The following is a 27981-nucleotide window of genomic DNA, read 5'->3' as shown; positions in this document are numbered from 1 at the left end:
AGACCAGGACACAGACTTTAAAGCAATAGACAATTTATTTAAATGGACAATACACAATTTAATCATGAATTGCATACATCATAAAGTAATAAGAATATAATTTTCTTTCCCTCTGTATATAAGCCAACATTAGTTCACATCATATATCACAAAATCAATTTAAATCTTTTTTTTTCAAATTGGCATAAATGTGAACACAGAACCTTTTGCTGGCCATAATTCATCTGCACCTGACAGAGTCTCCAGCAGCATACAATCAGAACAGGGTATATTATTAAAATATTGTGAGGATCAATTGAAAGATAAATCTGTTATTCCCTTTCCAATTACACACAGGGAGGCTAATGCTGCACAAAAGGGTATGAAGCATCTTAAATAAATCAGCAATTTCAGTGTTTAAACATTTGATTTCAAAAAATTATCACACTTTGCCACAATCCTTTATTCACACTATATGCTCTCCTGTTCTCTCAGTGGTAATACAGCAGGTAATACAGAAATTATTGACTAAGGAATGAGCACAAAGCAATTTAATACTTTATTAGAATGTGGAACAGAACTTAAAATAATTCAAACAAATAAAATATTAAAAATTAGAAGTTAAGATATAATCATTGAAAATGTCCGTCAAATTACAATAAAATTTAAATAAAATTAATTAAGGTGAAGAAATGAGTCAGTAACCAGTTTGCATCAGAGGCTTAATTAATATAGTTTTTGGATATACAATTCCACCTGAGAAGATCCACATTAGTTCAACTATGTTCTCCACTGTTACACTGTCTGATATACTGGGGAACCCTGCACAATCTCCTGTTTTATCCCATGTCACATTCTGATATCATCTCAGGCTTCACTTCCCCAGGGATATACTGGTCAAAATCAATCTGGGTTCTTAATACCTTATTGTTTTCCAATTACCCTTAATCAAGCAAGAATGATTTTGGGTGAGGTCTGAGGCAGGCTTATTGCTCCTCCCTTGTTGAACAGCATCAGGGTCAGAAATGAAAAACAACACTCAGGTCAGATACTGGATAATCCTCAACTAACTGTTGTTCTAGTTCTTAGCATCTTCACCAAAGAGTGGAGAACTTAGGAAAGTAAACAAAAAAAGGTGCTGAGCAATAAACGAATTAAACAAAACAAGGAGTTATTTGGAGAATTTCCTGTGAAAATGAAGAATAATCAAAATCAGAAAATAAGACAGTTGAATCAACTATTTAATGCTACCAATAATTAATTCAATATACATAGATTAAAAACCATTCCTCAAATGAGGTAGGACATTGTGTTTAAAACAGTATATCTATCTGCCATCAACCTGTTCACTTATACAATCATCTGTTGTCATATTGACAAAATCAATTACAAATAATCCAAACAAACAGACCAATATTCTTGTTATGAAGTATTTCAAATATCATCAACTGATACAAAATGCTTCATATCATTAGTGTTAAATGCTTTTTTCTCATTACAATTACAATGCATTGAAACTGAGTTCTAAATATTTTTGAAGTGAAATGTATCCAAAAATTTGTATCTTTTTTTCTCAGCCAATGTATATCATCACAATTTATTCTGCTTTTATGACCAATGATTGAGATATAGTCATGTTCATAATTGCAGCAAAAAATTATAATTAAAGAAAATTAACAGCAACTACTTAATAGTATTTTCATATACGTTTACAAGAGCATTTAACAACCTCAATCTAAAATCACTGTCAGCAATTAGTGTCTGATGAAAGGACAATTTAAAATGACATTATTTCTAACTTTATCTACTAATCTTGTGAAAGGTGCTCTTGATAACACCCAATGAACTGGCTGGAAATTAGCACTGTTTATCTAAACAATACTGAGGAAGTATTGTATTGGATCCACATGGTCGCCACCCAGGAATGGGAGGAAGAAAGGGATGTTGAATACCATATTCAAGGTTCCAATTCAGCCATCAAACTTCAGGAGAAAATCAAAAAAAACCATGAAATTGGAACTAAATGTTGTAGAATTTCTACATTCATATTCTACTACTTTCTCTTTTATTTTAATGTATCAATAATATTTATTTTTCTAACTGTAGAACACTTAAGTCCCTCCTACCTATAATATTTCTGTGATAGAGCTTTCCCAATCCCTAACCTTCATGTGTATGTCAAACTGCAGTTGTATTGCATAGATGGCTCCACTTTTAACATATTTATGTTTCTGACAATTTGTGTATTCTCTCCCTACATTAGGATAGCTTGACAATCATAGTGAATTTTATTTTATACAGTATGTTTGACCTGTTGTGTATCACATTTATTTGCAAAAGAAAAAGTAAAATTATGCTTAGAAACCAAGCCAGGTTGGAATGCTCTTCTGATGAGGTACTTCTACTAATAATACACATTAAGTATACTGCTGTACCATCATTAATTAAAATACTGCCACCTGTGCACAGCAACAGATGAAGGTAATTTCTTAACTAACATATAAGATTTTTTTCTAAATTACAACATATACATTTCATCAATTATATTGTTGATATAAAACAAACAGAAGGTTCAAAGTGTCAAAATATCCAGCATAAATAAATTTGAAGCAATAATTGCAGTAGTGTACATCGTGCATGCATAACACCAACCAGTCCAGCACTCTGACAGAAAGTAACAATTCCCATGTATATGAAAATAAAATAGCACTTTTACAATGTATAAAAAATAAGATCTGCCAATTTTAATCACAATTGAATTAAATCAACATATGTATTTAAAAGCTGGCAGTACAAGTTGCTCACAATTAAATTTTGCCATGATTAAATTAAAAATTCAAAATATACACATAGCACCATTTGGAATAGTATTTGTTCCACACAGTTCATTCTAAAGGTGGCCTTTGCTTCCTGGCCCCAACTGTGCCAGTACATTACATGTTTAATAAGTTGGTTATCAATAATGTTAAAATAAGGACTTCTTGCCTTTTGCCATTTGAAGTATATGCTATTAAAATATAAAAGAAGAATCACAACTACCTACATTGCCACACAGTTTCACTATTATTCTTTTGAGGCTCTTCATTAAAGCCAATCATCCCAAATAAAGGTTGTGAGGTGGCACTACTCAATAGCCATGCAAAGTATCCAATTAGCAGTAAAATCACATCACTGTGTAATGTGTATTCATAACAACATCAGTAAATTATTTGACTAAATCACATAAAAATTACAAATTGTTATTCAAGCAGATTAGTGAAATAAAATCACACAGGACATTTAGCCCGTAATGCAGTAAATGTAAACATCATGTCTGATATTTTCATAAAATGGTTTCATCAGTTTAAACTGCCAATTGGAGCCTTTAAATGGAAGTTATTCATATGTTTTAACAATAATGGAAATTGATCTTTCAGATGATGCGAGCAAATTCATAGGAATTAACAAATTGGTAATAAATTAGCCTTTTTTTCAGAATGTGGGGAAAGAGATGTATTGTGAGATGAATCAATATTTTAAACTATGGGGACTGGAACAATGAACCTAAGGTCTCCTACACAAAGAATCCAAGGAAGCACACAAGATGGGATAGGGATGGATGTTTATCGCAATCATCACATATTTCATAACATTTATTCCTTACTGAAATCCTTACTTGAAAGGAGCTAAAACTCTCCTTTTGAATCAAATCACCACATTATGTGGGAAATATGTATTCAGTGTGTTCAAAGACTATTTATGAAATAGAATTGGAGAACAATTCTATTGGCAGATTTGTAAATGTAGAAGACCTACAGCAGCTGGTGTGTTTCATACTCAGCACACCTTTTCAACTGAGTTATAAATTCAACTTCACTTATCAAGCTGTGAGTGCATGACTCCATAACTGAATGTGGATCCAGTTGCACAATTTACATACAGGTGACTATCCATGCAGTTTTTGCAAATTGCAAAAATTGGAACTGGATTCCTCTACTAAATTTTAAAGTGTGTTAACCAACAGTTCAAAAACTGCCACACTTGAAATAATTTCTGGTTTAATGCCAGACTTCTATCATGCAGATGGTTGTGTAAAACTTGCAGGAAAGAAGCAGTCTGTGGCATCACATCTTCCATCACTTCCCGGAGGGCCTTTGATGCCTTGTGGACCTGGTGGGCCTGGAGGACCTGGGATTCCTAATCCCGGCAGACCTGAAATACACAATGCTCACATAATTCTCAGGTGTCTGCACATCAGGCTATTCAAACTGAAATAGTAACTTGAGCAACACACACAAAAAGCTGGAGGAACTCATCAGGTCAGGTATCATCTATGGAAATGAATAAACAGTTCGACACTTTGGGTTGAGAATCTTCATCAGAGTTGGAAGGAAAGGGGGAAGAAGCCAGGAGAAGATAAGAAGGTGGGGGTAGGGAATGGAGTCCAAATTGGCAGGTGACAGGTAAAACCAGGTGAGGGGGAAGGTAGGTGGGTGGAGGGGAGATGAAGTGAGAAGCTACAAGGTGATAGGTGGAAAAGGTAAAGGGCTCATGTAGAGAGTTGACCATGGGAGAAAGGACATCAGAGAGAGGTGATAGGTGAGGAGAATAGTTAAGAATAGAGCCAGAATGGGAATGGAGAAAATGTAAACTGGGAAGGGAGAGACATTACCAGAAGTTAGAGAAGGTGCTTGACAAAGCAACTCAGTAACTTGAGTCGAGACTTCAACAGATAGAGTTGTGGATCAGTTTGCTGATCACCTAGGAAGTACAACAGCCTATATGGGGTTAGGTTTTGCAATAAAATTAACAAGATTGCCGTGATAACACTTGGCACCCCTCATGCACAGTTAAGTGGGGATATCAGGTGGCTGTTGTCTGAGCTGCTTTAGAAGTACTAGGATGATAACTTTGGAGAAGTGACCATGTGCTGAAAGATGACTTTAAACTGTGTATGTTTTACCTCAACAGGCACGGACATAATGGACTGAATGGCTTTATGTAAGATCTCCCACTTATATACAAAAATGATTAGGAGAAAGAAGCCATGGGCAATTGGGAAGTCTCTTGAGGAATACTGAGTGTGTAGAAGAATTTAGGGAATAAATCAGGAAGGCAAAATGGAGCAATGAAATATCCTTAGCAAGTAAAATTAAGGAGAATCCAAACACATTCTATTAGTAAATCCCGAGCAAGAGGATAACCATGGTAAATGTGAGTTCCTTTCAGACTAAAGGGGTAATCTAGTGGAGATGGGCAATATGAGCGACGTGCTATATGAGTAGTTCTCTTCACTCAGGAGGACAGGGAACTTAGTGAGTTTAGGAAGGGGAACATGGATAATCTATAGCAGGTCGGTTTTGATAAGAGGAGGTGCTAGGTAATTAAGGCTCCATAAATCCCCACACCCAGTCACAATCTATCCTTGATTGCTATAGGAGGCAAGTGAGATGTTAAATGGATTTTTGCATTTTTGTTTGCTACTGATGAGATTTCAGAAGAATGGAAAATAACTAATGTTCTTTTATTTAAGAAAGGTAGCAGAGATACACTGCTCCAAACCAGTGAACCTTATGCCAATGGTAGGGAAATATAAAATTCTAAGAGGCAGAGTTTGGTACACCATCTCCTTCTCCACTTCATTGTGGTAACTTCACGGCAGTGTGCCTGCCTTCTATTGGCTGTCTCTGGTGCCCCCCTCCAACACATCACTGCACTCCTGCTTCTGCAGCTTCTCCACTGTTGGAAGCAGAGTTCTGGTGCATCCGCTCATCTGTCTCTACATAGGGCTGGTCATTACCCCATGGATTATGCTAGTATGAAAGGCTCAGATGTTCACTTTCAGATGGTCTGAGTGCAATGAGTTGACCTTCTTCAGTAAATCTCTGGACACTTTCTCCATGTTCTCTGTGTTCCATGGTGTGATGTGGTCCTGTGCTCAAACAGCCAGATCATTTGCGAACCTCACTAGGGTGTCTGCTGGGGCTATCTCCTCTAGGTCCTTGAGACCTTGCTCACGAGCATCCAACCAGAGCTACTACTTGTTCTCCTTGGCTAAATAAGACCATAAAACAAAGCAGCAGAATGAGGCCAATCAGCCCATCAAGTCTGCTCTGCCATTCAATCATGGTAATTTATTTTTTTTTCTCTCAAGCCCATTCTCCTGCCTTCTACCTGTAACCTTTGATGGCCTTACTAATCAGCAACCTATTAAATTTCACTTTAAATATACTCAGTGATTTGGCCTCCACAGCCACCTGAATTCCACAGATTCACTAGTGTCTAACCAAAAAAATTCCTCCTCATCTTTGTTCTAAAAGGACTTCCCTGTATTCTTAAGCTATGTCCTCTGGCCCTAGACTCTTCCACTATTGGAAATATCTTTTTCACATTTACTCTTTCAATATTGGATAGGTTCCAGTGAAATCCCCCCCTCATTTTTTGTCTGAGCAGTCCACACATATAACCCAGACGGGGAGGAGCTTCCTCAGATAGTCAATAGCCCGCAGAAAACTGTACCAGTCATAAGGGAAGCAGGAGATGATGCTTTCTAACCTCAGTCAGAGGCTTTTTCCCAGGGCTGAAACCGCTAACATGAGAGGGCACAGCTTTAAGGCGTTTGGAAGTAGGTACAGAGGAGATGTCAGGAGTAAGTTTTTTACGCAGAGAGTGGTGAGTGCATAGAATGGGCTGCCAGTGATGGTGGTGGAGGCGGATACAATAGGGCCTTTTAAGAGACTCTTGGATAGGTACATGGAGCTTAGAAAAATAGAGGGCTATGGGTAATCCTTGGTAATTTCTAAAGTAAGTATATATTCGGCACAGCATTGTGGGCTGAAAGGCCTGTATTGTGCTATAGGTTTTCTGTGTTCTATGTTTTAAAGCTCTGATCTTTTTGGTTTCTTTAATTTTCTCATCTTTATTTTCATTTTGCAAATGACTGATAAAATATCATGGACTACACACACATCAAATGAAGAAGTTCTCAGAAGAGCCCAAGCAGTTAGATCACTCATACCAACAGTAAGAGAAAGACAACTCAGATTCCTAGGATACATCATGTGGAAAGATGAACGAGAAAAACTCATACTCTCTGGAAAGATCGAGGGGAGCAAACCTAGAGGAAGACCTCTGCTTAAGTACATCAAAAGCCAAGCCAGGTGGCTACACATCGAGGAAATGGATGTCATCCAAAGAACAAGGGATTGATCTGTATGGAAAACCATGGTCACCAACGTCTGCATCAGATATGGTACCCAGACAGACCAACATGTTCTAAAGCATATTTTAAGTACCACACACAAAATGCTGGAGGACATAGTCAATGTTTCAGACTGAGACCCTTCATCAATTTACTCCTTTCCATAGATGCTGCCTGGCCTGCTGAGTTCATCCAGCATCTTGTTTGTGTTGCTTGGATTTCCAGCATCTGTAGATTTTCTCTTGTTTGTGATATTTCAAGTACATTTGGCAGGCTGCTGTAGAAAATAAAAAAATGCCTTTTCATTGTCCTGAAACATAAACTCTGGTCTTTCTTTCCATAGATGCTGCCTGATCTGCTGAGTGTTTACACCATTTCTCCTTTATTTCAGATTTCCAGAATCTGCAGTACTTTTGGATTGTTCGTTGAAATTATGATTTGCCTTAGACTGGGACTGACCCTAAAAAAGCATTTATTATTTCTCTGGGAGTGGGGAAGAGGTGACACCAGTTTGTGCATTTAAACCAAACAGTGAATACATGGAGAATATGTGACTGCATGGATGTATGTATGGAACCATTGTTGAGAAACACCATTCAAATATTTGTCCTCCCAAAATGTCAGCAATTTCAGGAGTAGAGAGGAATAGACAACAAAGGTTTAAAGTGCTATTCTGTACCTGGGGGGCCCCGTGGACCGATCTCACCAGGAAGTTCGATGCCAGGTTCGCCTCTTTCACCTTTTTGACCTCTGTAGCCTGTCCAGAATAAACACAGAATTTAAGATCAATAGATTGTGTGCATTCCAATGTACATTAAGCACATATGACTTGGCAACTTTGCTACCCTTGGAGGTTAGGAATAGGTGATTCATAACTTCATTTTATACTGTATTTATCGTTGGTTAGAATCTCAGAATCATAGAAATGTTTAGCACAGAAACAGACTTTTTCAGTTGACCTCATCATATCCTGACAATGCTAATCCTATTTGCGTGCATTAGGCTCATATCCTCTATGCACTTCCTACTGTATGTAAGTGCCTGTCCAAATTTGTTTTAAATGTTGTAAAAGGTGTTTAAACATATTTAAATAGTGCTCCTCTTTAGATCAATAAAACTCTTTTGCATTTATCCTCTAATAAATCAGAACTTTGCAAATCTATTCTAGGCTCACTATAGCTCGCTGAATGTGCAAGATTGCTTTTTTGGTTGGGATACCATGCAAGAGGTCAAATTATTGCTGTTATTCCAGTATGTGAATATATAAACTGTTGGATGACCGTTGGAACTGCCTGGGCTAGACTCTTCTTGTTTTAAATTGTTTATTTGTTCCAATTAACTCCTAATCTCAAAGAGAAAAGGTGGCTGCGTGAATAGTTAAAACAAACCAAAGTTTAGAACAATCATACATGGCTATTAATTATCCAGTGATGTTTAGGACTGGTAACTCCTGTATGATATTGAAGCAACACTTGGTAGGCTGATTGACTCCATAAGAAACTGACAGAAAGACAAAGCTGAAGAGACTTGAATACTGTCAGTTTGTTTTGAGATGAGTTCTGTCTCATTTCTTATGGCACAATTGTCACTTGATTTGTGATCCTTTCCTCAGTACCAGGCTCTGAGTTCTTCTTCACTCAGAATCAGAATAAGGTTTAATAAGACTGGCCTAAGTTGTGAAATCTGTCATTTTGCAGGAGCAGTACATTGCAATGCATAATAAAAAATGTAAGTTACATTAAGTGTGTATATATATGTATATATATATATTTAAAAAATTATAAGTCATACAAAAAGAGGAGAAAAAGTGAGGTGGTGAATGCGGGTTCATTGTCCATTCAGAAATCTGATGGCAGAGGGGAAGCAGCTATTCCTGAAGCATTGACTGTGTGTCCTCAGGCTCCTATAATTCCTCTTTGATGGTAGGGATGAGAAGAGGGCATGTCCTGGGTGATGGGGGTCCATAATGATGGATGCTACCTTTTTGAGGCATTGCCTTTTGAGGTGTGCTTGGTGCTGAGGAAGCTAGTGTCTGTGATTACAATTTTATGCAGCTTTTTCCAATCTTGTGCAGTGGGCCCTCTATATTAGTCAAAACATGTCTTGCTTTTTTTTTGCATTATTTTTTGTGACAGTTGCTATAACCATTGCTAATTGGATCTCTTTTATAAATATCCTGCTCTAAAATTTGTCAATCTTTACCTTTCTTGGCATTTTCTTCCTCCTGCAGACCTAAGGCTTTATAAGCCTGTGATAAGTCACTGCTGAGCTACAATGGGGAAGAATGTAAAGCAGATCAAACTTAGTCTTTGACTTCTATTTTTTCCTGCTTCTTTGATCCAATGACAAAACTGAATGACTTGCAGTTCAATTGACATCAAAGTGGTTTACAAGATGTATACAGATGGCACTTGATGGTTGGCACAGATACATTCTGTCTGTGCCACTTCATTAGGTACACCTGCTCATCTAAACAGCTAATCATGAGGCAGCAACTGGATGCATAAAAGCATGTAGACATGGTCAAGAGGTCCAGTTGTTCAGACCCAACACCAGAATGGAGAAGAAATGTGATCTAAGTGACTTTGACTGTGGAATGATTGTTGGTGTCAGATAGGGTGGTTTGAGTATCTCAGAAACTGCTAGTCTCTTGGGATTTTCATGCATTTCACTTTCTAGAGTTTACAGTTAATAATACAAAGGAAAATACAACACCTGGTGAGCATCAGTTCTGTGAGCAGAAACTCCTTGTTAATGAGAGAGGTCAGAGGAGAATGGCCAGATTGGTTCAAGCTGATATGAAGGAGACAGTAACTCAAATAACCATATGTTTCAACAGTGGTGAGCAGAAGAGTATCTCTGAATGCACATCCATAAGTAAATGGGCTACAGCAGCAGAAGACCATGAACGTACACTCAGTAGCCACTGTATTAGGTACAGGACATACCTTTGTTAGGTACATCCTCTACCTAATAAAGTGACCACTCAGTGTAGTGAGCTGAAGGGCTCTGATTCCATGTTGAGTACAGTAAGACTCTACCTAAGAGAACTGAGCAGATTTTCTGCACAGTACTTATGAAATATTTTCTAATTAAAATAATGAGATGTGTGTATTCCATGTTGTTCTGCTGAATTTCCAATTTTATTACATGAGAAGTAAGTTCTGCAATACTTAAAGTAGAAAACCTTGTCTACAGTCAACATAATTAGGTTTTGCACTGGAATATATCAGTTACACTGAAGGATTGGTGACTCCTTACTGATCTTCAAACACTGGTTGCAAAGGTTGTGGACTGAATCACTTCATAAGAAACTGACAAAGAGGCAAGGTTGAAAAATTCATCCCATTTACTACAAAAATTAAAATATGTACAGCAAAGTTTCTGAAGATATGAAAAAAATGACCACCTTGAGATATCCAGAGTATTTGTGATAATTTTTAGAATTTCTTCTTCAGATAAAAATATATTCTGGTGTCACAAACAGGTAGTATAAATGCTGAAGATTTGGCAGGGATCCCCAACCAGGGGGAAAACAGGTTCTTTCAATAAATGGGACAAACAAATCCCAAGAGGTAGAAATGTAATTCAGGCATCAACACAGCATGCAGTCATTTATCAAGAGTCTTGAACACTGCTCTTCAGTCTTGGGTAGTCCAGGTGGTGGAGAACAAATGTATTTTCAGTAGTACTGAATTGGAAGATTGGCTTTGTACTAGAGCACTTCCCTGATATAATATTAAAAATGTATCAAGGACTCGTTTCATCATTCTTCCTTTTCATTTTGCCCTTCTTTCCTGAAATTGAAATAGAAATGATTTTTCATGCACAAAGGAGTAGACAGAAACCTAACATAATCGCAAAATTTAATTTAACAAATCATGAAGAAGGGCACAATGTAGAGAAATTGTTTTGCATATTTCAAAAATTACTGAGGTGGACATTTTTTGTATAATTTTAATGCTTGGGGGACATATAAAGAATTTCTGATAGAGGTTAGAAATTGGAAATCACAACACAAATGGGAACAGTCAGCTTTTCTTATACTGTTGCCTGTAATCTATTCTATAATGTGGAGGAAATATTTTGTTTTGAATAGAGTCACAGAATCAAAGAGTATTACAGCATGAATACAGGCCATTCGAGCCATCATCTCCATGCTGACCACATTGCCTATCTAGCTAGTCCCAATTTCCTGCATTCTATTCATACCCCCCAAGATCCTCCACTCCATGTCTCTAACTAAGTGCTTTTCAAATGATACAATTGTACCTGCCTCAACCATTTCCTTTGGCAGCTCATTCCCTGTACTCACCACCCTCTGTATGAAACAGTTGTTACTCAGGTTCCTTTTAAATCTTTCTCCTCTCACCCTAAAAATATGTTCCCTAGTTTTGGACTCCCTTACTCTGGGGAATAGACTGTTATCATCCATCTTATCTATGCTTCTCATAATTTTAAACACTTCTATAAGGTCACCCCTCATTTTCCTTTGTTCCAAGGAGAGAAAGACTTAGCCTGGCCAATAATAACACACATCCTCTAGTCCTGGCAGCATCCTTCTTTTCACTGTTTGCAGCTTAACCATGTTTTTTTTAATATAACCATGTGGTGAACTACATATACCTGTCTGGACACGCCCCCTGTTGACTGCTCCTGTGGTTCCTCCCACTGACCGTGGCTCCTCCCACAGGTCCCGGTATAAAGGCGATTGAGGCCTGAGCCCTGCTCTCAGTCTCCAGGATGTAGTATGGTGGTCAACTACTGCTTGTTCTTTCTTCCAGTCAATAAAAGCCGATATCTCACCTCATGTCTCAGAGAGTTATTGATGGTGCATCAAACAGGATGACCAATATTGTACACAGTATAACTGCACTCTAACTCCTGCACCTTAATGCCCTGATTAATTAAGGCCAGCACACTTAATGCCTTTTTTTGTCATCCGATCTAACTGTGATGCTGCTTCAATGAACTATGCACTTGTACTCCCAGTTCCCTCTTTTCCATTGCACTCTCTTGTGCCCTACCATTCAAAATTGAAAGTACAAAGAACTTTTATTATCTAAGTATGTTTACATTACACAACCTTAAGATTTGTCTTCTTACAGGCAGCCACAAAACAAAGAAACCTCAAAAGAACCCATTAAAAAAGACAATCAAACACCCAAAACACAGGAAGAAAATCATGCAAACAATAAAAGAAGGTGAATAGCATTCAGAAAGATGCAAAGCCAGGCATCACTGCAGCTAGAACAGGCCGCAGGCCACTGCAGAGCCAAGTAAACGTCACAGAAAAGTAAGCAGAACTGGCCTGCCCATCGCCCCTGACACCCTGACCCCATGCTTAAATCATCCAAACATCAGGTTGTCCCTCACTCTCGGACCATTCTGGGGCTTGAACCTTCCACCATAATTTGGCCTGTACTTGACCTTTCCAATTCAGCCTGGCGCTTGGACATTGAGACTTCCCCATTTCCGCCTCCACTATGCCTCGCCTTCGCCTCTGCATTCTCCCACCTCCACCTCAACTCACCTAGCCTCACTTGTTAGCAGTGATCATTATCAATAAAATGTTATGAATAAAGTGTTTAGTAGTTTTCTTTGTTTTGTATTTTTCTGCTGATAAGTTGTCACTGGCCATTGCCAGCACCATCTTAAATCGTATAAGTCCTACTCTGGTTTGACTTTCCAAAATGTATCACCCAACACTTATTTGTATTAAATCCTATTGCCACTCCATAGTCCACTCCCTAGCTGATCAAGATCTCCCTGTAAACTACAATAACAGCTCTTAATAGTGTGCCATATGCAAATTTGCTGATCAAGCCTAGAACATTTAGATGCAACACACAAAAAATGCTAGAGGAATTCAGCAGGTCACGCAGCATCTATGGAAAAAATTACAGTAAAAATTTTGGGCTGTGACCCTTTGGCACAGAACTGTACTTTTTTTCCACAGACGCTGCCTGGCCTGCTGAGTTCCTCCAGCATTTTGTGTGTGCGCTTGGATATCCAGCATCTGCAGATTTTCTCTTGTTTGTGATTGGGAATATTTACATACAAATATCATTTATATAAATGACAAATAACAAAGGTCCAAACACCAACCCCTGTAGCACACCAGTTACTAATCTCCAATCTGAGAACCAAACTTCAACTACTTCCATCTGCTTCCTAACTCCGAGCCAATTTTCAATTCACCCTTACTAGCTTTCCTTGGATTCTATGGGATCTAACCTTCCAATCCAGCTGCCATGCAAGACCTTTTTCAAAAGCCTTGCCAAAGTCCAAATAGACAACATCCACTGTGCTACGGTCATCTATTCTTTTGATTACCTCTTCAAATAACACTGAAAGATTTGTCAAGCATGACTTCCCACACAACAAACCCATGCTGACTCCTCTAAATCAGACTCTGTTTACCCAAATGCCCTCCTAAACAGGCTGTCGATCCAAATGCTTGGGGCAAGAACTGCAAATGATTTTCAACTCAAAAAAGTGAGAGGTTTGGCACATTTGGAAGTCAAGCTATGATAGGGCATAGTGAATAGTCGAACTGTGGAAAATATTGCAGAACAGAGAGACCCACTGCATTCTAAATGGTGTCACAGGTAGACAGGGTGGTCAAGAAGCTGTTTGCTATCTTGACTTTCATCAGTCAGAGCACTGAATATATAAGTTGATTGGAGTACTGTGCAGATGCAACAGAAGCAATCCCTGCACAGGTCCAGTGAAGGGCTTTAAAAAGCAGGAAGTTTTTCTACAGGAGTTGTTGATTGGAGTACTATGCAAATGCAACAGAAGCAATCCCTGCACAGGTCTGGCGAAGAGCTTTAAAATCCCAGTCTCTATAAGAGAGAGGTACCATCTAGAGGAGTGGTCATTATGGAAGTGGTGGTTATTGGAGTAGTCTGAGTCAGAGTAGTAAGGCCCAACAGGGCTTCAGTGAAAACAGGTGGAGGCAAGGTAAGTAGGTAAATTCATTCCTTATCAGTTATTTCTTATTTTTTATTAACTCTTGGGAGAATGGGGGGAATTTTCAGTCTCTCCGATGGCCACAACTGCATCGAGATGCAGCTCCTTCGAGAACATGTTAGAGAACTGGAGATGCAGCTTGATGACCTTCAGCTTGTTAGGGAAAGTAAATCAGTGATAGCTACAGGGAGCTAGTCACCCCAAGGCTAGAAGAGACAGGCAGGTACATGGGTGATTGTCAGGAGAGGGAAGAAAGAACATCAGATAGTGGAGAGCACCCCTCTGGCCATCTCTCTCAACAAGTACTCCATTTTGAGTATTGTGGGAGGGGGATGACCTATCTGGAGAAAGCAACAGCAGCTGTGCCGCTTGCACTGAGTATGGCCCTGTCGCTCAAAAGGGTAGGGAACTGAAGAGGATGACAGCAGTGACAGGGGACTCTATAGTCAGAGGGACAGAAAGGCGATTCTGTGGATACAATGGAAACACAGATGGTAGTTAGCCTCCCAGGTCCAGGATCCATGATGTTTCTGAAGGCATCCACGATATCCTTTAAAGGGAGGGTGAGTAGCCAGGAATTGTGGTGCATATTGCTACCAATGACATAGGTAGAAAAAGGGAGGAGGTCCTGAAAAAATACAGGGAGTTAGGAAGGAAATTATGAAGCAGGACCTAAAGGGTAGTAATCTCAGGATTGCTGCCTTTACCACTTGAGAGTGAGGATAGGAATAGAATCTAATGGCAGATAAATGTGTGGTTGAAAAATTGGAGCAGCAGTCAGAGATTCAGATTTCTGGATAATCGGGACCCCTTCTGGGACAGGTGGGACCTGTACAAAAGGGAGGGGTTGTACTTGTATCTGAGTGGGACCAATATCCCTGTGGGCAGGTTTACTAGAGCTGTTGGGAGTGGTTTAACCTAATATGGCAGGGGAATGGGAACCAGTATGATAGAGCTGAGAATCAGCCAGCAGGTTTACAAGTAGATGAAGGATGTAACATGAATGTAAGGAGAAACAAGCCAATGATAGTGTACAAATGCAGCCCAAACATTGTATCACAGAGGCAAAATTCAAAAGGACAAAGAATACAGGACTGAAGGTGCTGTATTTAAATACATGTAGTATTCAGAATAAGGTGGATAAACTTGTGTCGCAGTTAGAGGTTGGTCAGTATGAGTTTGTGGGCATCACTGAGTCGTGGCTGAAAGAAGGCCATAGTTGGGAGTTTAACATCAAAGGATATACAGAACTTTGCATTGAGAGGACAGGCAGAAAGGCATAGGCGGTGGTGTGCTGTTGGAATTACATCTTTAGAAAATGGAGACATAAGGTCAGAGAATGCTAAATCTTTGTAGGTGAAGGTAAGAAATTGCCAGTGTGCTGTCTTTACGACAGTTATTTAGTTTATAATATTTTTGCTTAGTAATTCATTCGATAGTATTTTCTAGTTAGAATTAGAAGTGTTTAAAGTATATTCATTGCATGTAAAATATATCGGCATGCGATGACGTCACATCCGGTTTCGCCGCGTCTTGTGGGAAAGTACCGGTTTGAAATTAGCGCGAGGGTGGGGGCTCACCACGAGGCACACCTGAGCAGAAGTTGTTTTGCAGGCACTAGAAATCACAGTGAGAGCAACGCTGTAAGTTAATAGATAATCGATATATTGAACTAAGATGTTAATGCCGATCCTGTTAGAAGTAACGACGGTCGATAATGTTTATGCTTTCGTTAGTTAAAGAGTTGCGGATAGTTTGCATGGAAGTGTATTTAAAGTAGTCAATGGGGCAGGTAAACTCTGCCTGTATACTGCACCTTAGTGTAATGTTGTTATAGTCACCTTTACAGGTATTTACAATTGAAATGTGATATTAAGGAAGGAACAAATACTGTATCAATCTTGTATTGTTTTATCAACAGTTTTCACCATATGTTAATGTGAAGAGTGAACAGTAAATGGTTAATCTTACTGCGATCTGGTTCTTATTGACTGTGGTTTATCTCGACGTTTAATTCGGCGTTTCGTTACACGCGAAGGAGAACGTTACAGCCAGGGTAAAAAAAACGTTATGGGAATCATGTATAGGTCTCCAAATAGTAGCCAAAATGTGGGGTTGAGATTGCAAAGGGAGCTGGAAAAGGCATAATAAGCGTAATGTAGGGTAATGCCACAATTGTAATGGGGGATTTCAATATGCAAGGGTATTGGAAAGATTAAGTTGGTGTCAGATCGCAAAAGAGTGAATTTGTTGAAAGTCTATGAGATGGCTTTTTAGAAAAGCATGTGCTTGAGCTTACTTGGGGAAAGGCTATCTTAGATTGGGTATTGTGTAATAACCCAGATCTTATTATGGAGTTTATGTAAAGGAACCCTTAAGAGGCAGTGATCATAATATAATTGAATACATACTGCAATTTGAGAGTGAGAAGCTCAAGTAACATGTATCAGTATCGCAATGGAATAAAGGGAATTACAGAGGTTTAAGACGGGAGCTTGCCCAGGTGGATTGGAGGAGGATACTGGCAGGATGATGGCAGAGCAGAGATAGCTGGAGTTTCTGGAATAGTTCACAAGGTGCAGGATAGATATGTCCGACAGAAGAAAAAATTCTCAAATGGCAAAGGTAGTTAAGGATTGCATAAAAGCCATGGAAAGGGCATACAAGATAGCAAAGGGAAGTGGGAAATTGGATGATTGCAAAGCTCTTTACACCACACAAAAGGCAACTGAAAAAGCTATAAGAAGGGAAAAGATGAAGTATGAAGGCAGACTAGCCAACAGTATGTAGCAGGATACCAAAAAGTTTTTCAGTTACATAAAGAGTAAAAGGGAGGTGAGAGTTGATATTGGACCATTGGAAAATGATGCTGGTGAGATAGTAATGGGGGACAAAGAAATGGCAGATGAACTGAATGGGTACTTTTGCATTAGACTTCACTGTGGAAGACACTAAAAGTGTGCCAGAGTTTCATGAGTGTCAGGGAGCAGGAGTGAGTGATTTTGCTATTACAAAGGAAAAAAATGCTTGGCAAACTCAAATGTTGGCATTTATTTCAGGTGGAATAAAAGATAAACGCAAGGAGATAATGCTGAGCCTTTATAAGACACTAGTCAGGCTGCACTTGGAGTACTGCCGACAGTTTTGGGCATCATCTCTCAGAAAGGATGTTCTGTCATTGGACAGAATCCAGAGGAGGTTCATGTGGATGATTCTAGGAATGAAGAGGTTAACATATGAGGAGCATTTGGCAGCTTTGGGCCTGTGCTCACTGGAATTTAGAAGAATGTGGGGGGATCTCATTGAAACCTACTGAATATTGAAAAGACTATTTAGGGTGAATATGGAGAGGATGTTTCCTATGGTGGGGGTATCCAGAACTAGAGGGCACAACCACAAAACTGAGGAGCGACCTTTTAGAACTGAGGTAAGGGGAGGATGTTTTTTTAGCCAGAGAGTAGTGAATTTGTGTAATGCTCTGCCACAGACTGTGGTGGAAGCCCAGTCTGTGGATATATTTAAGGTGGACGTTGATAGTTCCTCATCGGTCAGGACATCAAAGTATATGGCGAGAAGCCAGGTGTATGTGGTTGAGTCTGATCCGTGATCAGCCATGATGGAATGGTGGAGGGACTCGATGAGCTCAATAGCCTAATTCTGCTCCTATGTCTTATGGCAAGTGATATTGCAATTGTGCACGATGCTGGTGAGGCCACACTTAGTGTAGTGGATACAGGCTAGACCATCACAGAAGAAGACTTCCTCACCATTGAGTACATCTACAAGGAGCGCTGTCACAGGAAAGCAGCATCCATCCATCATCATGGCCCCACCATCCAGGCTATGCTTTCTTCTCACAGCTGTCATCAGGAAAGAGGTACAGGAACCTCAGGACCCACAGCACCAGGATCCTCAACCATCAGGCTCTTGAATGTGAGGGAGCAACTTCATTCACCCTAAAACTGAACTGTTTCCATAACCTATGGATGGACTCATTTTCAAGGACTCTTCATTTCATGTTCTTGATATATATTCCTTGCTTATTATTATTATTATTATTATTATTATTATTATTATTATTTTCTTTCTGTATTTCCAGTTTGTTGCCTTTTTCATATTGGTTGCTTGTCCATCTTCTTGTGTGCAGTTTTTGATTCTACAAAGAGCCAATGTTTAGGGCCAAGCCATTCCATCAGGAGGTCCTAATTAAGGGTCTCCCCGGGAAACTCTTTGTTCCTCTCCATGGATGCTGCCTGACCTGCTCAGTTCCTTCAGCTTTTTGTGTGTGTTACTCTGGATTTCCTGCATCTGCAGAATCGCTTGTGTTTATTTTCTTCCTTTTCCCCTTTCTAGATTTTGCTGCTTGTTCCACAGTTCAGATATTGTCTTCCAGAATTTGAATGCATTAATGTTCCTGCACCATCTATTCTTGCCACTTCTTGAATCTAGGAAAGGTGTTTGAGTTGCCACTGGGTGTTACTTTGAATATGTTTCTGACTAGTTTAACTTGGAGATTAGACAGTCTGTCACTTACAGCTCCAGCCTCACAGATACGGCAGTGAGCCTGCTAAAATGCTCATTCTTGGAAAAAAATGGTTTCCTTTACTTCTTGTTTGTCTTCAGTTTTCCGGGTTCATCTCTCTGAGGTACAGAGTTACAGCCTGTTCCTATCCCATTTCACCTTACCATACAACTATGCAAGTCTTTGCAGTCCGATTTTGTACTCTGGGATCATTCCTAGACACCTTTTATAATGTATGAGCATCATTACTCCAATTCCTACTTACATTCATTTGGCTTCTCTGTTTACACATTTAGTATCCATGTGCATTACATTGCACGCTTGGCATCCTAAGGAGGTACTGAACTTTTATTAGGGTAAAAGATCTACTATTTGATCAAAGATTTTAAGAAGCATCTTAAAAGAGAAAGGAGATAAAAAGTCTTGGAGTTTTTGGAAGGGTGATTACACTAATTGCCTTAACAGCTGAGAGCAAAGACCAAATGCTGAATTCATCACTTATTTCATTTAGTATTCTGTCCCCTGTAACTTCTGAACTCTTTCATCTCTAAACCCTTTTGATACCATTTCCATATTAATATTTATCTTAACAACCTGAAGACTCATGGAATAAACTGTATAATCCTTTGTCCCTTATCTGTGTAGTTGATTACTTTCATGGTTAATTTGTGATTTGAAAAATACAAATTTGAAATTATGAATAAAATATGTGACTAAACTATATACAGTACAGTAGTTCTACTTTATTTAGAATATCAAAGTAGAACTTTTTGTGTTTAAATTAAATTAAATGCTCCATATAAAGCAAGAACTCTCCATGATCTATTTGTTTACAATATTCCCAAGACTTTCATTGCATTCCTCAGAACTCTACACTGGAGCTTTGAGAAAATGATTTTGCCTTTTACTAGTCACACACTGTATGCATAACGTGACCTTACCAAATGGAATAGTTTGAAGTGATGAAACTTCATATAATTATATTAAGTAGTTTTCCATTAACTTGCTTCTGCATTTTTTCTATCTTTTCTCATTTCTGCCACCAGAAATCTCTGTGCTTTCTGAAGGTGGCTTGTCAAATTGTAAAATCAATTTCAAATTATCTGTGATGCAAGTTTTTGCAAGCCAAGGATTATTTTTACTGTAAAATATTACAATTCAGAAAGGAATAAGGCCACGTATAAATGAAATCATCCTTATTATTTTAGGTAAATCTTACCTCTGGGTCCTTGTGCTCCAGGCTCTCCTCGAGGACCTGGTAGTCCAGGTAGCCCATCTTTTCCTGGTGGCCCTTGTAAAATTGACTGGGCTTCAGCAGCCAACATTGCAGCAGGGAACTTCAGTTCATAGTGCGCAAATTTCTCTGGAAAGAAAAGTGGAAGAGGACAAAAAATATTTAATATTTATCAAAGGTTTCAATTGTAGGTTGACCCTGACCTGTCATTTTGATTGTGGCTGAATCTTAAATAGTTCCTTAAATACATCTATCCTTCAATGTTTTCTAAGCTTTTCTATCAAAATTCATGACCCTCACTTATGGAGAGGTCTTGAGATTTCTACTATTTCTCATGTGAAATTATAGAAATTTCTTTGAAGGAAAGGCAATTTATTTGGCAATAGGGCAAATAGACTCAGAAAAGGACATTGGGCCATTCTGAGAAATTTAGGGGAGGGGAAAAGTTTGACTGAAAGATGGTGATTGGATGTTGACTTTTATTTAGATGAACCACGTGGATTTAATCTTGGTGAAGTTTGAGTGCTCCATCCTTCAGGGAGCAAGAAACACAAATTTTGCTGATGTAGTTTATGAATGCACTTTCTGAATTGGATTAGCATCTTTGAATCATTTTGAGTTGTCCAATATAAATTACTGAAATCACCTGATTAGATTATTGCCTTGTAATCTCTCTGGAGACACAATGTTCTTCAGAAACCTTCCAAAGTCCTTGATTATATTACTGTTTTCAATCATTGCATGCATGCATTTTTATAGCATTGGCAATCAGATGTGTTTAGCATGCAAACTAGAATCATGAACATTTACTGAGATGAACTGAACCACAATCAACTGGACAACCATCCTCAAAGTTTAATCAATATTCATTGAGAGACTGCAAGAAACTGGTGCTGCAGTACAATGTTTTGTTTCAATCACAGTGAATTTCTACCATCAAGCAGAATTAAAGCATCAAAGAAATTTCAATACAACCTTATGCTGGCATTCAGAAGGCACTTAAAGAAAACATCACTGACAAAAAGATCCTTTAAATTTCATTGAAGACGGATCTCGTCACATTGTTTCTATATTGTACTCCTTAGCAATGTTTGTAAGGTTTCATGTAACTGTTGTGCCTTACATTAATAAAATTATTTAGACAGTATTAATGTGCTCTAGACTCAGATCACTGTTACCTACAGGAGCACAGAACACAAATGTGGGAAGTACAGTGGTGCAGCTATTGGGGCTGCTGCATTATAGCGTCAGAGACCATGGTTTAATCCTGACTCTCAGGTTCTCTCTGTCACTGGTTGGGTTTCACCAGATGCTCTGGTTTCTTCCCACATTCCAAAGTCATGCAGCTTCGTAGTTCATTAGCCATTGTAAATTTTCTCTGTTGTATAGATGAGTGGTAATATCTGCGGGGGTTTGGGGGAGTTAGTGAGGATGTGGAGAGAATAATGTAGGATTAGTGTAAATGGGTGGCTGTGGAATTGATGGCCCAAATAGCCTGGGTCTATGCTGTGCTTCTTTATAAAGAAAATCATCAAAGCAGAATGGCTTCCAGGCATGCTACTAAACTACAATTTTAAAATCATACATCACCTCAAAAAGGCTGATTAAAATCAAATATTGGAGAAAAAGTACTGTACAAATAGTGAGGAAAATAAAGTTTGGGATAGAATATCTTCTATTTTCTATTGCTTGAAATTCTGGCAGATTATGTGGGTACAATGAGTACCTGTCCTCTTCCATCCTGATATAAGGCAAGGAGCATGGACTGGGCATCTCACACTCCAGAAGTACAACCAACTCACCTTTAACCAACATGCACCTTATGGTATTGCATTGTGAATTACAATGGAAATGAACCCACTTGGCTAAGTTCTCAATGGAAATCAGTCTCAAGACATCAGAACTAAAATAGGAAAGCAGAAGATTGCAATTTGCTTGCAAAGTTTTTGAGACCAGTAATGGTCATTGTTAGCTACACTCTCAATGAAAATCTGGTGCCCACTGTGTGAGCATTACATACAAAATCCTGAAGGAACTCAACATTTCAGGCAGCATCTATGAAGAGGAATAAAGAGTCAATGTTTCAGGCTGAGACCCTTCATCAGGACTGGGAAGGAAGTGGTAAAAAGCCAGAATAAGCCTTCAGCCTCCTACACTCCAGAGAAACAAGCTTTTGCAAAGTTTGAAGCCTACAACTGCTGCATCTGCTGTCAGGATGAGGATTTTCATTCCAGAATAAAGGAGATGTCCTCCTTCTTCAAAGAAAGGGATTCCCCTTCTTCCATCATCAACTCTGCCCTCCACCACATTTCTTCCATTTCATGCTTTTTTGTTCTTACCCTATCCTCCTGTCATCCTACCTGGGATAGGGTTTCTTTTGTCCTTACTTACCACTCCACCAGCTTCCGCATTCAGTAAATAATTCTCTGTAACTTCTGCCATCTCCAGTGGGATCCCACCACTAAACACATCTTTTCTTGCCCCCAACTTCCTGCTTTCCACAGAGATCACTCACTACATGACTCCCTTATCCATTTGTCCCTCCTGGTACTTATCCTTGCAAACGGAGCACGTACTACACCTACCCCTACACCACCTCTCTTACTACCATTCAGGGCCCTAAACAGTCCTTCCATCAAGTGACACTCCACCTGTGAGTCTGTTGGGGTTATATACTGCCTCCGGTGCTCCCAGTGTGGTCTTCTGTATATTGGTGAGACCCAACGAAGATTGGAAGACCACTTCGCCGAGCAGGTATGCTCCATCCACCAGGAAAAGCAGGATCTCCCAGTGGCCATCCATTGTGATTCCAATATGTCTATCCATGGCCTCCTTTACTGTTGTGATGAGGCCACACTCAAGTTGGAGGAACAACACCTTATATTCTGTCTGGGTAGCCTCCAACATGGTAGCATGAAAATCAATTTCCCAAATTTCCAGTAATGCACCCCGCTTCACCATTCCCCATCCCCTTTTCCCTCTCTCACATCTCCTTGCCTACTCATCTCTGGTTCTCCTCTCCCTTTTTCTGTCTTCCAGGGCACTCTGTCCTCTCTGATTACATTCCCCTTTCTCCAGCTGTGTATCCCTTTCAATCAACTTCCCAGCTCCTTACTTCAAACCTCCCCGACCCGGTTTCACCTATCACCTCCTGTTTCTTCTTCCCCTCCTTTTAACTCTACTCCTTATCTTCTTTTCTCCAGTGCTGCCGAAGGGTCTCAGCCCGAAACGTCGACTGTACTCTTTTCCATAGATGCTGCCTGGCCTGCTGAGTTCCTCCAGCATTCTGTGTGTGTTGTTCACAATGGTCTTCACTGAGATTGGCGCTGTTGTAGACCATTTGGACATCCATCAAAAGATTAACTTTATTTGTCACATGTACATCTAAGTATACAGTGAAATGCATCATTTTGTGCCAATGACCGACAGTGTGAGGACTGTGCAGAGGGCAGCCTGCAAGTGTTGCCATGCTTTGTCGCCAACGTGGCACGAGCACAATTCACTAACCCCGGAACATGGGAGCACTCAGTCACGAGAAGAACATATAAACTCCAGCAGTGGGAATAGTACCATTACTGTGATATTATTTGCATCAGAGACATTCTTGGTCTCCACCATAAAGGGAATAAACTTCTCCCTTGTTCTCTCTATCCCTCCTCCACCCACTTCTCTGCAATTTACAGCTTGATTGTTTTGTGGCTTTGCCTGGTTCTGTTATAAAGTCATTAACAAGAAATGTTAACACTTTCCATCGAGTTTCATTCTCTTCAATTTCAATCTACTTCTTCCTTACCTTCAAAAATTCTATGAATCTCCTGTCTGATAAATTTTGATAAATCTTCAAATGAAATTTTGGTGCCCTTATGAAGTAAAGAGAGAATTTAATAGAATCAGGTAAATGACAATTAACATAAGTAAATAAAACAAGGTGGAAATAGTGAGATTAAAGGACAGCCAGATGATTATGAAGATTTGCAATGAGAGTAAAAGACACCTTGATTACACTTTAATCTCAATAAGTAAAAAATGTCAGAACTCTTGAACACAAACCAAAGAGGCAACCATTCCATTGTTTTATTGGGTGAGAGTGGGTATGAATGTGTCATGTTGCCGCCATTTTCAGGTGGCAACTTACATATTTTTAATTGCATTATATGGATCCTGCTGTGAATGATTCTTAGCTTTGTACATGGCTTAAATTTTAATTCTTTTCCATTACTGATGCATTTAAGTACATTTGAATATCTCTGTATTATTCACCAGCTACATTGGCATTTACACAACAAAGTATTGCATTTACAGCATATTTATTTATACATCTTGCATTAATTTCCAGAATACTTAACAGCTAATGAAATTAATTAGAAGTTACTGCTATGCGATAGGAGATGGAACAGCCAAATTGCATACAGCAAGACCCCACAAATACCAATTTGCTGGTGATTATATATGGATTAAATATTTTCAGGTGAGTGATGATAAGCTTAATGATTTACATTTGGTATCAATGAATCTTTAACATCCAGATGAGAAAAGAGGACATCTTCACTGCTACCACATTCAGTGTGTTGCTGGAAATGTCCACCAGATGAAAGTTTCAAGAGTGCAACTTGAATCAGATAATATAATTAATTTGTAACTTTGGCTTTTCCATATTTATATCATGTTGTTGTACCAGCACTTTACAGAATGACCAGATGTGAAATTAGTCTCCGGAGGTCCTAATTATGAACCTTGTGCTTGTGGGTGGTTTCCAAAGGAGAACCCTTTGACACCTCTATTGACATTTGACATTCTATAACCAGAAGTTGCTACTGGAGCAGCTGCCATAACTACTGTCACCATTATTGTTCAACCTTGTAGTTAATCTCTCTTCAAGAACTTCTGGTACAAACTAAAAGCTGTTACTACCAAAGACTGAAAGAAGTTTGAGATGCTGATCATTTGAAATCTACATTATGTTAAATGCTGCATTGTGATCTTTTTGCCACAGTATCTGCCATATTTTTCATCTTTAATCATAGAGATTCAATCAAAACAAAGGAGGATCTAGTATGAGAGCTGATGAAGTTCTTGATCAAAGATATGCTTTTCAGGAGTATCCGAGTGGAGTGGCGGAAAGGACAGAAGGAAATGCGTGATCTGTTTTGTAGCTTCCAACCCAAGTCATTTGCTATCGCTCAGTTTAAAAAGGACTGAGATTCTCACTGCCTCTGGACATTTCTTTGACTTGCTATTTTAGAATATATGGTAAATAAGGCCAAATTTTCACTCTAAAAGTTGCATGGATATACTCTCAGAAATGAACTTTTGATCTAGGCAACAACACAAAACATTATGTATAACACTGACACTATCGATTATGAAAATATGATGCTGTCCCCTTTTCCCTAAAGCTCCTGTTGTTAGCTTCGCTCAAGCACATAAACACAAATAAAACCACTGATTTTCAATAATTTGCTTCTTTTCCCAAAAGTTTGGTTATCCTATTATTGCATTCAGTTAAATTCCCAAGTACAAAAACATGTACAAAATTCAGCTACTTATCTCTTTTGGATGAGTTCTATAATAATGAATTAGCTCCTATATTGCAACAATGTGCTCCAGTCATCTTACCGGGCAGAAATACAATGCTGACATCTACTGGAAATATATGCCAAAGGCAGAATAAGACAAGAATTAATGCATTGTGGACTTGTTCCATAATAATAATTTAGAGCTCAATGATACAGCTGATGTTCTTGACCAATTTTCTTGGGAGCATTCAGCAGTTGGAAAGAACTCACCCAAGCAGTACTGTTTAAAGGGATGCTTAGATACATTCAAGTCAGTTAATAATTAATTTTAATTGTCTTTTTGATAAACCAGATCTGTGGCATTCAAGACTGGTGATCCAGAACTACACAAGAAGTCCAGGTATAACCTATGGAAGGTAGGTTATTTTTTTAAATTAGTTTTTTTTAATACATTTTACAGATTAAAAAATCCCAAATCACAATGAGGAACATTAATACAGTGCAAAATTAAGCATACAATGACAATATGATACAAAGAAAGAGAATTAAAAAAAAAGCACCTAAATTGAAGACAAGTAAACTTAATATCCTCCCCAAGCCCAAACAACACAAAAAGGAAACTCCAGACCAACCACAACACAGTATAGAGAATATAAATCAGGACAATCAAACTCCCAGACTGTGAATACACTTAGCAACAGAGGATAGTAAAGCCTACTACCAGAAAAAAAAGGCAGCTGAAAGCAAGGGACCGAAATGGAAGGTTATTTTGAGGGTGAAAAAACAAATCTGATTGAAGTCAGAGCTGGAATCAAATGCACCTCAGATCTGGCAGGGTTTGCAGGCCAGTACTTCCATCGTGAATGTCTGTGATGATTCACTCCAGATGAGATCAATGCCTTTTATGCAAGCTTTGAGAGGGAGAAAACTACACCTGCAGCAACTGGTGACCTTGTGATTTTTGTCTTGGAGGCTGACATTGTAACATCTTTCAAGAGAGTGAACCCTCACAAGGTGTTAAGCCCTGATAGTATACCTGGTAGGACACTGAAAAACTGCATCAACCAATTAGTGGTAGTGTTCAGGGATATCTTCAATCTCTCACTGCTGCAGTTAAAGGTTACAAAAAGATGACAATCATTCCAGTGCCCAAGAGGAGCAGGGGAGCTACCTCAACAACTATTGCCCAGTTGTACTCACATCTATTGTAATGAAGGGCTGTGAGAGGTTGGTCATGGCCAAATGAACTCTTGCCTAAACAAGAACCTGAACCCTATCGCCATAATAGACCTACAGCAATGCAATCTCACTGGCTCTCCACTCAGCCTTGGATCATGTGGATAATAGCAGTACTTACCTTAGGTTGCTGTTAAGCACAATCATACCCTCAATTCTAATCAGCAAACTCCAAAACCTGGGCCTCTGTACCTTCCTCTGCAACTAGATCCTTGACTTCTTCAGTGCAGGTCGAAAATAACAACTCCTCCTTGCTGACAATTAACACTGGCACACCTCAAGGATGCATAATATGCCTACTACTCTACTCTCTCTACATCCCTGACTGTGTGGCTAGGCACAGCTAAAATGGAATCTATAAAATTTGCTGATGACTCAACCATTGTTAGCAGAATTTCAGATGGTGATGTGGAGGCGTACATGAGTGAGACAGATCAGCTGGTGGAGCGGTTTCATAGCAACAACCTTGCACGCAACATTAGTAAGGCCAAGGAATTAATTATGGACTTCAGGAAAGGAAATTGAGGAAACACATACAAATTCTCATTGAGGGATCAGCAATGAAAAGGGTAGGCAGGTTTGAGTTTCTGGGGTGTCAACATCTCTGAAAATCTATCCTGGGTGCAACATGTTGATGCAATTACAAAGTTATATTTGATTAGGAGTTTGAGGAGACTTAGTATGTCATCAAAGACTCTCACAAATTCCTACAGGTGCACCATGGAGAGCATTCTAACTGGCTGCATCACTGTCTGGTATGGAGGGGTCACTGCACAGGATTATAAACTCAGCCAGCTCCATCATGGGCACTAGCCTCACCAGCATTGAGGACACCTTCAAAAGGCAATGCCTCAAAAAGTTGGCATCCATCAACAAGCAACCCCATCATATGGTTCATGCCATCTTCTCATTGGTACCATTCAAGAGGAGTAAGAGGTACAGGAACCTAGAGACACACACTTTAACTTTTCAGGACAACTGCTTTCCCTCTACCATCAGATTTCTGCAGAATAAACTTAAAGGAATTTGACAGGGCAAAAACTGCATAGCAAATAAATTAGTTTTAGAAATTCATAGCAGTATTTAGTTAAAAACCTTTATATATTTTTGATAACATATACAAAAAGCTGAAGGAACTCAGCAGGTCAGGCAGAATCTATAGAGGGAAATTAACAGTAGATATTTCGCTCTGAGACCTTTCATCAGCACAGGAGAGGAAGTGGGCAGAAGCCCAAATCTGGAGAGAGTGACAGGGTAATGTTCCAGGTTGATGACCTTCTATCAGTACCTATCACTGCTTCCAGATTTTGCCTTCTGACAAAAACATTCTGTAATTAAT

The 27981-nt window shown here is 39.0% G+C and overlaps 1 protein-coding gene across 6 annotated transcripts in view; it reads right to left on the bottom strand.

Moving 5' to 3' along the window:
* Nucleotides 1–113: 113 nt before the first annotated feature.
* Nucleotides 114–27981, bottom strand: part of LOC132400848 (collagen alpha-1(XIX) chain-like) — a 109262-nt gene continuing 81394 nt past the window's right edge. For 2 of the 6 annotated variants that reach the window (XM_059982290.1, XM_059982294.1), the window contains 4 exons: nucleotides 23684–23750; nucleotides 19876–20019; nucleotides 7839–7916; nucleotides 114–4170 (listed from right to left, as the gene is read on the bottom strand). In XM_059982290.1, coding sequence (XP_059838273.1) covers nucleotides 4034–4170; nucleotides 7839–7916; nucleotides 19876–20019; nucleotides 23684–23750 — 426 coding nt within the window. In that variant the 3' untranslated portion in view covers nucleotides 114–4033. Of the gene's footprint in view, nucleotides 4171–7151; nucleotides 7437–7838; nucleotides 7917–10444; nucleotides 10957–19875; nucleotides 20020–23683; nucleotides 23751–23825; nucleotides 25814–27981 lie in introns of those variants that run through there. The other 4 variants (XM_059982291.1, XM_059982293.1, XM_059982296.1 and 1 more) reach the window with 4 other exon arrangements.

Source organism: Hypanus sabinus, chromosome 10 (assembly GCF_030144855.1).
Source record: "Hypanus sabinus isolate sHypSab1 chromosome 10, sHypSab1.hap1, whole genome shotgun sequence".
Taxonomy (NCBI): domain Eukaryota; kingdom Metazoa; phylum Chordata; class Chondrichthyes; order Myliobatiformes; family Dasyatidae; genus Hypanus; species Hypanus sabinus.
Note: the sequence above shows the minus strand (reverse complement) of the source record. Positions and strands in the feature narration are given on the sequence as shown.